The 12,728-nt window shown below is 42.8% G+C and overlaps 1 protein-coding gene across 1 annotated transcript in view; it reads right to left on the reverse strand.

Annotated features, from left to right (window-relative positions):
• STXBP6 (syntaxin binding protein 6) overlaps nt 1-12,728 on the reverse strand; it is a 222,358-nt gene that overhangs the window by 41,985 nt on the left and 167,645 nt on the right. The window contains exons 3-4 of the mRNA XM_031453518.2: nt 9,152-9,282; nt 8,058-8,223 (exon numbers count right to left, since the gene is read on the reverse strand). Coding sequence (XP_031309378.1) covers nt 8,058-8,223; nt 9,152-9,282 — 297 coding nt within the window. The remainder of the gene's footprint in view (nt 1-8,057; nt 8,224-9,151; nt 9,283-12,728) is intronic.

A 12,728-nucleotide genomic window follows, 5' to 3' on the forward strand; every position in this document is an offset into this window, starting at 1 on the left:
GTTGTTTTGGTAAAGTCATCAGTAACATATGCATTCTATAAATGTCAGACATAAAATGCAACACGTTCAGCATTCTATAAACCATGGCCAACAACCCAGAATTCTAGACATTTGAAATATCTATAATATAGCTCAGTTCATTCCCACTTGGAACAAAGAAATTGCTTTTTTTTTTTTTTTTTGCCATTCTTATGCCCAACGTGGATCAGGAAAGCTTAAGAATATTTTCTTGCTTCTTTCATAAGAAAGAGCTTTTGATAAATATCCTGGAAGAAAGCATATAATATTATGGAGAGTCATAGTATAATTTCCATGCTTTTTAAATAGAATATTCAGACTTGTACTGGCACTTTGCAAAATTCCCATCTGGTTGAGTACTTTAAATTCATTTTAATCCCCACACTATTTCTTCAAGGTATATGCTGCTATCCACGATATAGAAAAACATGCAGGCTGAGTGTAAGTTGAGCACCTTAGAGAAAGTTACAGAGCTAATGAGTGAGGCTGCCAAAGTCAGGGGGAAATGAATCTAGTCTGTTCTTTCACTACATCAATTTGTGTAATTGATTACATGTTCTGGTGGATTCTGAAAGTAGAAATGGCTATCATCTATTGCAGATTATTTAACCCTGGGATAGACAAAATGTGTTCACGATCCTTGTCACGCCAATAAATGATACCTCGGAAGTACCCTTATGTAGCCTGGTTTGCTTCAAGATTTTGATGGAGAGCTATGATTCAAAGAGCACTTAATGCACAAAGTCACTGGGCCCAGGATGACTAACCATAACCCACCAGCTGTTTCACAGCATGCATTTCAGTGGAGCTTACAGCCAACAGGCAATGAAAAAGATAAAACCACATCTGTGACCCAATTTTTCTTTAGTTACTAGTCATTTACATCATGCACAGAATCGGGTGGAACTTAAGGAACTAGTCCTTGGTTACTTCATTTTCCCACTGAAAATAAAAGTATCTGCTTTCGATTCACTTTGTGGAAACAAGATGAAGTAAAATGACTGAATCAGAAAATATGAGAAAATACCCAACATAATGATTGGTAATCTCATCCCAAATTTTAAAAATAAATGCGCAAAAGAGTCAGATCCTGAAACATAGCTTCTGATACAACATCCTGCTCCAAACAGCAGTCAGCTGATGTCAGATAGTTACGTGAGTAGTTTATGTAGCACAATAAACATTGAACTTGTTTCAGGTAGTGGTTACACTGGTGGGATCCCAATAACCCAGACAAAAATAATCCCCCAAACGGGGCTTTTCCAATTGTATATGAAAACATTTATACTGTTATTTTTACTGATGCACAATTTTTGGTTCCTATTAATTTCTTACTCTCTCCAAAAAGGTTCTATAAAGCAACTCTTAAATAAACTATCACGCTGTGTAAGAAAAGATGGTACTGGCTGCAGTGAAGAGGATGGAGTGATGGAGAGCGGGTGCTGAGCCTGTATGTGCATGCAATTAATATGAACAGTCATTTACAGAGAACTTTGTAACAGAATTTTTAATTTGAGCCTCGGTGGGTGGGTACAGCTTGGTGGTAGAGCGCATGCTTAGCATGCATGAGGTCCTGAGTTCAATCCCCAGTACCTCCATTAATTTGAGCCTCATAAATATCTTGTTCAATTGGTGTTATCGCCTCTGTTGCCTGGCTGAATCAATGTAAGGAAAAGAAGACCTTTGCTTGTTGAGGGCATTTGGAAGTCCTGGTCTCCACTGAATGGCTGGGGGTAAGTGGTAGAGCTGACGGAGGTACCAGCTCCAGCCCTTGTCACTGTGGGATCCGAGCCAGGTTCCCTGCAAATCAGTTTCCTCGTTTGTACCACGGTAGAGGATAACCGAAGTTCGTTATTTTGTTATTTCTTCTTCAAGGACAACAAAACCTCACTGGAGGAACAATGACATGGATTCCTCAGGATTTAAAGAGCTGGTGGAAACACTTTCTGACTCTCTCACAACAGTGCATCAGCCTGTCCTCCTCCCCTGCTCTGTATCTACATGAGATCAAGAAGCAACGACGTGGCGGGTTGTTTTTTGTTTTTTTTTTTTTTAATTAAAAAAATTTGGGGTGGGGAAGGTAATTAGGTTTATTAATCTATTTACTTAGTGGAGGGACTGGGGATTGAACCCAGGACCTTGTGCATGCTAAGCAGGCACTCTACCACTGAGCTATAACCTCCCCACTGCAAGGTAGTTTTAATACAGTGTAACTCTTTATGTGAAGTATAATCTCCGGGGTGTGTGTGTGTGTGTGCGTGTGCGTGTGTGTGTGTGCGTGTGTGTGCGCGTGTGTGTGTGCGCGTGCGCGCGCTTGAATCCCAAAGTATATTAAAGGTTTGAGACGTAGAGGCAAAATTACATGTGAATTTATTCTTGAGAAACAAGCGACTCTTTGTAATGTGCCTACGGTTAGGAGTGTGAGGTCTACATCCCACAAAGCCATTATTCATTGACAGAAAACCTTAAAACACAAGGAAAATTAAAATTGTGGCAAATGTTATAGATTCTCTTAGAGCACTATGTTAATATATTTGGACTAAGAATGACCATATCAACCACCTTTTTGTTTTTTTGATTTTTCCTTTTCATAAGAACCCTGCTAGGATGCGCACCTGCGCTCTTTGTGTCGTTCCTTTGTGACCACACCTTACACATGCCCGTGCTCGGGGCACTCCCAAGTTGAAATGCTTGCACGACTCCCCCAGGGATGCCCCTGCATTGTTTTGGAGAAAGGTACAGTACAAAGTCACTGTCTGAATCCTGAGATTCTGTTCCACCTCAGGGGAGTCCAGAAAAAGCCATTCGGTTCTCGTTTAGCACACCCATCAGCAGGGGCAAACGAGGGCCAGCCTGCTCTGAAGGAGACCTCAGGGACATCTGCGTCCCTGCAATGCTAATAGAGCTCAGAAGTCTAGGCTTCATCCCATCCTCTGAAGGACTGCGCACAGAAGGACAATGCTTAAGAAATACCCTTTGATGATGATAAAAATACATGCCACTTCAAAATAGCCTGCATTGTGGAAAAACAATCTGCCACATTTCAAATTCTGAATATAGCCAACATTGAAATGCAACAGTCTGGATTTACTGTTGTAATGAGAGAATTTGTTTCATCCTGCCCTGTAATGTCTGTCAACTGCCAACCATCCTTTAAATGCAGCTCCACCATCACCCTGGTGTATCATAACTCTTTTATACCTGTTGCACCTGACGTCCCTCCAGGGACGTAAGTAAAGTTGGCAAAGGTGCCTACTTGGTTGTTGGATGCTCACAGGTAGCTCAGTGTCCGACAGGCAGATGGTGCTGAGTAAACGCCTGTGGAACCAGCTGGGCCTCGAACGGTCTAGGTGGGGCCCACGGAAGGATGCCCCACGGAGAACAGATGAAAGAGTGAGGAGAGGTAACTGAATGAGTCGGCCAAGGGGCTTGGGCTCAGAATTGAGGGAAAATGCTAGGCCCGGCTTCAGTTTAAATAAAACCTTGCCTTGAAGAATAAGTCACTTTTTTCCCCCTGCAAATAATTTACCACACTTACTAAAAAGAAAATAGGTTTACAAAGCATCTATTTTGTGGTTCTAACATAGATGTTGCCAACACCATTAAGGATTTCTTTAGTTTCCAGTATTAGGCATAAAAAAATAACAGGCCAACAATAATCACTACAGAAGGTCAGCGGAAATAAAATAGCAACGGGGAGCTATGTGGGATTCGCTCACATTTTATTAAGCAGCATGAAGAAAGTGAAACAGAAAGTCTCTCTTGGGACTGTGTCTCAATATGACACGTCCATTATAGCTAAACTGACGCTACTATTTGGAGCAGACCATTTCTCCCCCTAGCTGAAAGCAAGTCTCTCTTCTGGAGTCTAAAGTTCTATGTGTGTGATTAACTCCTGCGAGGCATCTTTGAAGTACAGATGTGTTATCACACATGTAACAGCACAGCATCATCTCTGCTTGTGATAAACAGGAAAAAGCTACCATCTCAGAAGTAAATATGACCTCTGTGAACCCGCGAGTTCACCTTCAGGGCTCCATCGCTCACGATGCCACCTGACATCGCAGCAGCCAGACTGGCTCCACACCTCTGCCTTCCATCTATACAGGCTGCTTGGTACCTTAGGAACCCAGCAGCTGAATGAATGGCTTTGTAGTTTTGAAGGTGACTGACCTTTACTGAACTGAAAGAGAGGTAAAGTGGAGGTTAGGAATGATCAAGGCTTGAAGACAAACCCCCCCAACCACCCAGGGAAGGAAGATGGCTGCAAAGATGCTGGCTGAGGCAGAGGAAGCCAATGCTTCTCCTCTCACAGCTGCTTACAGCATCCTGCTCGCTTTCAGTTTATGAGGGTCTTTACAACTGTAGACTTTAGACGTGTCTCCTGAATCCTGTAACCAGCATCAGAGCAAAGCTTCCCAGTCTATTCTCTGGAGACAAGGAAATATCATGTTTGGAGGAAAGAGTTTCAACTATGCCGAAGAATTTATTTCTGTGGAACTGACTTTCCCCAAGGGAAGAAGAAAAATATGGCCATATGGGAGATACACAATCAATAAGTATTAAGAGAAGAACCTCATGGAACTGTAGAGGCTTACACGACAATCCTATTTGAAGGGGTCTTAAAGAAAGTGTGGTTCAGTGGGAATCAGGCAGATTTGTCCTTCAAAAGTCAGCGTGCCACCGGAAATCACTGGGCTTCAGTTTTCCCAGTGACACGCTGGACCAGAAACAAAGCATGTGAGAGGCCTGGTGAGTGGGCAGGGCTCCAGCGTCTTCCCCACCCACTAAAACAGCCTCAGTTTCATCTCTTTAATATTCTGAAGTTCTGATGAACAAAAACAAACAACAAACAAAAATAAGACAATTTTAGAGGTCCCTGATGATTCCATCATTCTTAGTATGGGGGAAAAATGCTTGAGTCATTATCTTAATCATATACCTGTGATAAAAGTAGGAAAAAAGTTAAAACTGCCCATAATCTCTGGCCCTCTCCTCTTAGCTCCCTTTTTTAATACCTGGAAATGTGCTGGCTAAAATAGTTCCAAAACTTCCTGCACAACTCCGGGGGGCACCATTCATACCAAAGACCACGTCAATGGTGTTCCCTAGAGCATGCCACTCAGTGGCTCCAAAGAAGATGCTCTTAGAGTGGAGAGGGCCTGTGTTTGAATCTCAGCTCTTCCACTGGAGGACAAAGGCTGTATGAGCCTTGGCAAGCTGTTTAATAATCTCTCTGCTCCTATTTCCTTCTCTGTAAAATAGAGATAATAAATGATATTTCCAAAGGCTGCCGTAAAAAGTAAATGAGATAACATTCATAAGGGACATGGCAGAGGGAGGGCAGCACACCAACACCAACACCAGTTCCTCCAGATCACAAAATCTATCACAGTTCACGGCACAGCAAACAACTGTGTCTAGCACTTGTGGCCCCTACTGTGAGGCCAGACCAAAAGCTACTGTCAAATTTGGAACAGATATCATCTGCTGAAGATGGGGTGGGTACCGTAAAAGTTAAAGCGGTCAGAATGTACTGACCTGAAAACTACACAGTTCTGAAGTCTCTGAATTGTGATAACTGGCAGAAAGGAAAACTAATCAGCATGCTAATTACCTAGGGCGTGCGGGTGCAGCTGCTATCAAGGGTAAGCGGCTGTTTAAATAAGACCGGCTGTGCTCTTTAAGGATGTACGTGCTGCCAACAAATTACAATTTGCTCAGTTCAAACTTCTTGCCTTCCTTGGGAATCCAGGACTAGTCAATATTTAACTGCTTAACTCTTCTATTTGAGTGGCTAAGACATGACTAACCCACACAATAAAGCTATAACTTAGGAATTAGAGATTCTCCAGTGATAGACCTGAGAGGGATTTTGGATTTCCTCTAGTCTAACCTCCACATGTTCCACCAGGGAAAACTGAGGTCTAAGGAAGACGAGAGACATACCTATGGTCACAAAAGGCAGAGCCACTGCTAGCACTTGGTCTCATCAAATTATTCTTTTTCTTACTACGGGAAATCAGTCTTCAGCTTTATGCAATATACATACCAACAATTTAACACTGGATATATAGATTCCTGTCTCAACTTGGCATAATTTGGGGTCCCTAGGGCAGTGGAAGACATCGGAAGACTGGGTCAATGACTGACAGAAGCAGCTGGGTGGGAATGTGTGGGAACTCTGAGGGTACATCTTATTGGACGATGAACCAAGAAGGAATGAATGACAGAGTCTGTTCTGAGAGAAGAAATGAGAGCTTCAGATGCAACACAGAAGAGGGCTACTCAGTGCCGTCCCTTAGAGGAGGAGGAAGAGAAGAGTCCCAAAGCTCTCCCCAACCTTGGCAGCAAAGAGGCGTCTTGTTTCCCTCGCAGGGACAGAGGAGAAGTGAGCCTCCGCCCACCTTGCTTCCACCTCACAATTCCATTCTGAGGACGTGCAGTCCTTCCTGTGGACGGAACTGTTTCTGATGCTCTCTGCTCTCAGGATGGAACCTGGGGGAGTGGAATGCTTGAGGGAAGTCTATCTCCAAGGGCAACAGAAATTTCAAATCCATATGTCATATTATTTTTAGAGGAGACTCTGCTTAAGCGCTAGCCAGACAAGCTACTGACCATACTGAGATCACTGGGGAAAATGTTTCATAACAGGAACTTCAGCTCAAGAGACAAATTTGATTCTAAGATAGCAGAGAAAATCCTAATGAAGAACGAGGGAAAGCTGGGATTTCCTGGGCAATTTTCCATTTCCTGAAAACGTGGCCATCTGTGGTCCTCAGATGGGCACTGTGACCTTTGGCTAAGTCCATTAAGGCTGGACTTTCAAAGCAGGATTCATTTGAACAGCCTCGGTGGCACAGACATGATAGAAAGCTACATCTTATTATATTTTCCAAATGGTAAGAGGTTAATGTTTGATATTCCCTTTCCTTTCAACACTTACATCTAATTTTTTTTCCATTTTTGTACCGTAGGATGTGGCCACTTTAAAGAAAATATGCACTCGTCAACTCTTACATTTTTTTAAGACGAAATAGAGAAGCTATAGCACAAGAGTCTGCATTAGTGCCTAAGGGAGACCTTTCAAGGTTCCTATGATGTGAGCAACTCCCTATTTCAGAGGAACACGAACACTTCAGTGGGTAACAGTGAAGTACTGGACAGCGTCTTCTCCTCACGTCTAGCGGCATAACAGCAAAATGACAGCGTGTACATCAACTGCTGGGACAGAACAATTCTGCCTCATGTTCATATGAAAGATATACACAGCCCAAGGAGAGGTCATGTCTCTCACGTGACCTTCACTTGACATTGGATTAAGACAAAGTCGGTGCATTTTTTAAAAGATGCTTTCAAAACCAGGAGAACAGGTCAGTGAAAAGACCAATGATATAAAGAGTCTTCCTCAACTCAGAGTGATTGGCAAGGCTTTCTTATTTTTAGCAGTTTCAATTCCCTAAAAAGAAATGCCACCTAAAAGAAACGTGCTAAGCACCCTCTAAATGTTTCTCATTCAGATGCCGCTGCTGGTCGTCGCCCCCTTAAGGCTGGCTTACAGAACTCATCCTAACTCAGCTCTGCCTGCCGTTCGAGGAATAGACGTGAGACTGGTTGCTATCTGAATGAACAGGACCACATCTGTAGGAGCGCTCATGTTAATATTTGCAAAATATCTTGGGAAATACTAGGAAAAAGCAACCCAGAAAACTCTTCTGCAATGAAATTATAGAAATGGCAGTGAAGAAACCAAACTAAAAGGTTTTTCTAATAATGGGATAGGTTTGCTCTCTCAGTACAAATAATCTTAGCTGAATGGTTATTTCCTCAAAAGATCAGCTTTTGGGTAAGAGTGAAAACAAACCACTGTGTCTAGATAAGCATACAGTGAACTCCCTGGAATGGTCCTCATGCCGAGTAACTGAGCATCTCGATTCTTTTTTTTCTGGTCTTTAATTATGCTGTTGAACACCTAACTTTGTATGTAAAAGTGAGTCGAAGGAAACACGATGACTAAAGTCATACAAACGCCCACTCACCTCCCATGATTTTCGATTGGCAGTTGATAAACTCCGGTTTCCGGTCTGTGAGGTACCGCTGGCAGGTGTGGTGGAGGATCTGGAAGAAGGTGCATTTTTCTGAGGCTGTGCTGGCTACCCACTGGTCAAAAGCATTTTCAAACAACAAGTCAAACTCTGCAGAGTCCTGGAAAAGACAGTGAAATAACAACTGATCTCAAGCTGTAAAAACCGCTGCTCCCAGTTTACCACGTCAAGACACTCATAAAGGCTAAAACACCTTTCAAAGAGTTTGGTCCTAATCACAAGACTCATCTTCATTAGTACCTAGATGCACAGAGAGTCGCCTTTCTCTGTTGATCAAACAAACCCCAAATCTCACAGTATTTTCAGATGTTCCCAGGAAGCTAAGAGCACAGAATTCCCTGCAGCTTAATTGCATGTCAGCTTGTGTCAGAATGCAGACTACACACTGCCTTCCCAATGACTTGGAAAAGGATTCCTTCAGGATCTCAGCACTGAACCATATTCATCTTGTCCCTAACATTTGGCAGCAAAAGATTCCCCCTTACTATTTTAGTACATAGTTGCATTTTACAGTTTATTTTTCCTCATTATTGATGTCTTTTATGGTGGGTGGGTGTGAGCAAAGAGAATGTACTTGAAATAGATAATTCTACCATGAAATATTTCTCTTATTAAACCCAAACGAATTCTAATATGTAGTTTTTAAGGTGCAGATCATTTATTTGAGTTTTGGTAAATAAATCTGATTGGTGACATTCAGAGATAAACAGAGCTTCAGTGAACATGGTTTCAATTTTCATGTTGATACCCATGGATATGATTATCTGAACTCTGCTCTTTGCACTTGGCTGATAAACATATTACTGGAGGTAGCATTTCTTCAGTATGCATCCCCCTCGGTGTCTCCATCAAACATGATGAAAAGATTTATAATTTCCCATAAGAAGGGCACAGGAATCAGAAAGTCTTAGCCTCATAACTGAAACAGAGAAATAGCCTTGTTAAAAATGTCTCAGACAACTGCCAAGGTCAGTGAGAGCCTCTGTGTGAAAAAAACCCCTTTGCTCAGCACTGGACAGCTCACTCACCCGATTAGGATCGATGCCATTAACCTGGCGAAGCTGCTCCAGCATCCACTGTGATCTCCGCACGAACGACGTGGAGCCTTCAAACTGTTTGACCTTCGTGATGGACGCCTGCGTGGGTTTCTTGTTTGTCACTGTCAAGGAAAGATCACTCGGATTAGTGGATGTGAAGGGTGGTTTGGGTCCTCACTCAGTGGTGTTTCTACTTTATACCTACATGCATATGTGCAATGAGAGAGAGAGAAAGACATAATATGTATCTATCTGTGTATGTGTACAGTGTGTATATATACACCTGTGTGTATATACAGAGAGATATGTGTGTGCATACTGGGGGGAGAGAGAAGGAGGGAGGGAGGGAGGGAAAGAGGGACAAAGGGATGGGGAGAGCTGGAGACAAGTACAGAGAGAGAAAGAGAAGCAGAGAAAGAAAATGAAAATCATTATGTGCACCTTTAGTGAGGGGTGAATGCGAAGGAAACAGAAGTTACAATCTGCACTCTCAAGCAGTTACAACATAATTATAATCAAAGGGCTGCTTCATCTATGCCTTCATCCACTCACACGGAACACGGCTGGAACAACTGACACTGGGTACCTCTAATGGAGGCTACAAACGCCCAGTGATGGTCAAAGGGAAAGCAGCGCGCGGGGCTGACGAGCATCAGGCAGGGGCGGTTGGGAAAGGCTGCATTTTACAGGAAGTGGAGGTTACTGGTTCCCCTAGGGAAATGCAATGCATATTTCTAATTTTATAGTCCAGTGTAAATATTCCAGGCTTCAGTGATAAGAAGTAATACCTCACTCAAAAAAAAAAAAAAAAGAGAGAGAGAACGATTTGGCTTTAAAATATAGTTGGGTTTGTATCTACTTTGCATCTGATTATAACTATATCTGGCACTCTGGGTCCCCCCACCCCTGGCCCCATATGAATTCTTGAAGTCACCACACCAGCAGGGTCAGAACCCTTCCAGCTCCCGGCCTTCGTTCTCCCCTCCATGCTGAGGATGGACCTTGTCACCTCTCAGAGGTCCAGCACCAGCCACCAGGAGAGAGTCACTCTGAATATTTCTAGGTCTGCCTACTCCCTGACTTAGAGCCTCAAGGGTGGGGAGGTAATTAAGGATTTTAAAAGGGTTTTCCTAAAAGCCCCTCCTGAGCCCTGGCTGTAGGAATTGTTAAGATTAAGTAGAAGGAGTGAGGAAAAGTGGAAAACACTCCTTGTAATGAATGCAGTCCTAGTAAGAGTGCGCATCAGTGGCACATTCCTTCTTAGTTTCAATAAGCCCACAGATCCTCCACTTTCAAATAACCATGCAAATGCTCCACGGATGGCAGAAAAAGAAGCCTTGTGGGATGAGGACAGAAAGCACCTATTCCAGTCACGGTTGGTGGTCAGAAGGCTCTCCATGTATACCAGACAGAGCTGCCTGCAGCTTCGGTGTCTGCGGGCCTTAGGGCAGGAAAGCAGCGACCTAGAGGGGAATGAAATGTGGGCACCCTGCCTTTAGGTCTGGTGAGAACCCTACTGTTCCAGGACTAGGCTATTTTTAGGGTCTCGGTACAATCTTCTCCCTCTGCTCATAACCAGAATTTAGCAAAGTTAAAAAAAAAAATTCAAATAATGCTCAGGTTTGTTGTCCATGATTTCAGTTATATTTGGCTAAAAGCTTATGCACATTTCACACCAATTACATTTACTTCCATGGTTAAAAAGTCATCATCTCTTAACACAGTCGAGGACATTTTATAGCCTTCCACTCACAGATGGCCTGTCCAGCCTATAGTTCCATGTTTAAGTCTGTTTAAGTCCCATTAGGAACAACCATTCCCCTAACTAACTTCAGGCGATATTACCAGTCTGTCCAGGGCTGCCTGTCTGTTTAATTTAACTCATTTATTTTGTATGCCTGTATGACCCAAAAGGGAGATCTAACATTTCTCTGACAGGCATGCTCTGCTCTGCTGTTTTAATGTTAAAGGAAACAGCACACCTGGAATATATGCAGGTCCTAAAATGTGCTTAAAAGATTAAAGAATGCTTCTCAATAACAGGAAAACATGGGTTCCTGTATTAGACACACACCCCTAAACACACCAAGAGGATTTCCTCCCTTGTTTATGTAAATCACATGACAGTTAGGCACCCTGGGAAACATGAAGGCTCTCTTCTAACTTCAGTTAAAGTTGCTCTGAACTTCTATTTTTATTTCTGGCCCATTTATTGCCAAGTGGTTTACAGCATTATAAAAGTTCAAACATAATGCAAGATGGCTGTAATTATTGGCATGTTTAGGGCTGACATTTTAGAAAGGCAAGCTCCCTTGGAAGTTTGTCACTGAAATGAGAAGGGCAGGAACTCCACCCACCCAACAAATGCCCCATGGAATTGTTCAGCAGCGACCACATAGTGGAGTGGCCATTTCTAACAGAGGCAGTTACAGCTTCATCCATTCCTGCCTTTTCCCCCCATATTAGTTTATTCCTTGCCTAGTTCTTGGATTCTGATAGCTTTCCTGGGCGCTGAGCCCAGTCTGGTTTAATTTTTGTTTATTGTTAATTATCTCCAACATCCCAGTTTCTATTTTGAAGCAGGTGCCTTAAAATTATATTATTATATACACATCATACAGAATTAAATAAAGACTTTAACTTTCTGAAATCAAAACACTTGCACAATCACACCATTGCCAGACTTTCTGAGTTCCATGCTTGAAGGAGTCATGTTTTAACCCCTTCCTGTTTTGGTGTTTTCAGGGTCCACAGTTGTTAAAAATACGTCAGTCAGTCAAATTCCCGATGTCTAGTGAAAAACAGTAATTTATCTTTTCCTCCCAAAGGAAAGCTAATTAATAACACACTCTGGAAAAAAGGAACCAAATGGCCTAGATCAGTAATATCATACTGCTGTGTGCCTACCTCCGTATGATAGATTCCTTATTCATTATTTTGAGTACCTTTAAAGGTGAGATAAATCAGGACATTTCCATCACGCCTTCAATACTCATGAGGAAAAGGTAAATACACAGGCATTTTAAGGGGGTAGGGTGGGCATGACACTCCCAGGTAACCCTGCAGACCACCGAGAACCAGCCCAGTCCCCTGGTTCTCCACTCAGACCTACACATCAGAATCACTCCAGAGTTTAACAACAAATACGCCAAATACTGCGAATCAGAGTCTCTGGGGGTGTGGCCCCCGCATCCATATTTTAAATCTCTCCAGTTGACTCTGAGGCACTTTGACTGCTGAGAACCACTGAACCATGTCTTTATTCACTTAACAAATGTCTATGGGATGTTTATTAGATGGAAGACAGAAGTAAGTTTTGAGGATAATTCAAATATTGAACGAGGTGTGGTTCTGAGTCAAGTACTTTGGTGGGGAGAAGATAAGAATGATGCAAAAGAATATTAAAGCATAACAGGATAAATGACACAGGAGTCATCTGAGTGCGGGGGAGGGAGGGAGCTTCAAGGACCAAAGTAGAGCTGGGGAAAGTCAGGGGCAGGGTCCACGCTCTTGTCCCCTACTAGATTTAGAGACGACGAAACTGCGGCACAGAAAGAGTGGACTCTCC

The sequence above is a fragment of the Camelus dromedarius genome, chromosome 5 (genome assembly GCF_036321535.1).
Source record: "Camelus dromedarius isolate mCamDro1 chromosome 5, mCamDro1.pat, whole genome shotgun sequence".
Classification (NCBI taxonomy): domain Eukaryota; kingdom Metazoa; phylum Chordata; class Mammalia; order Artiodactyla; family Camelidae; genus Camelus; species Camelus dromedarius.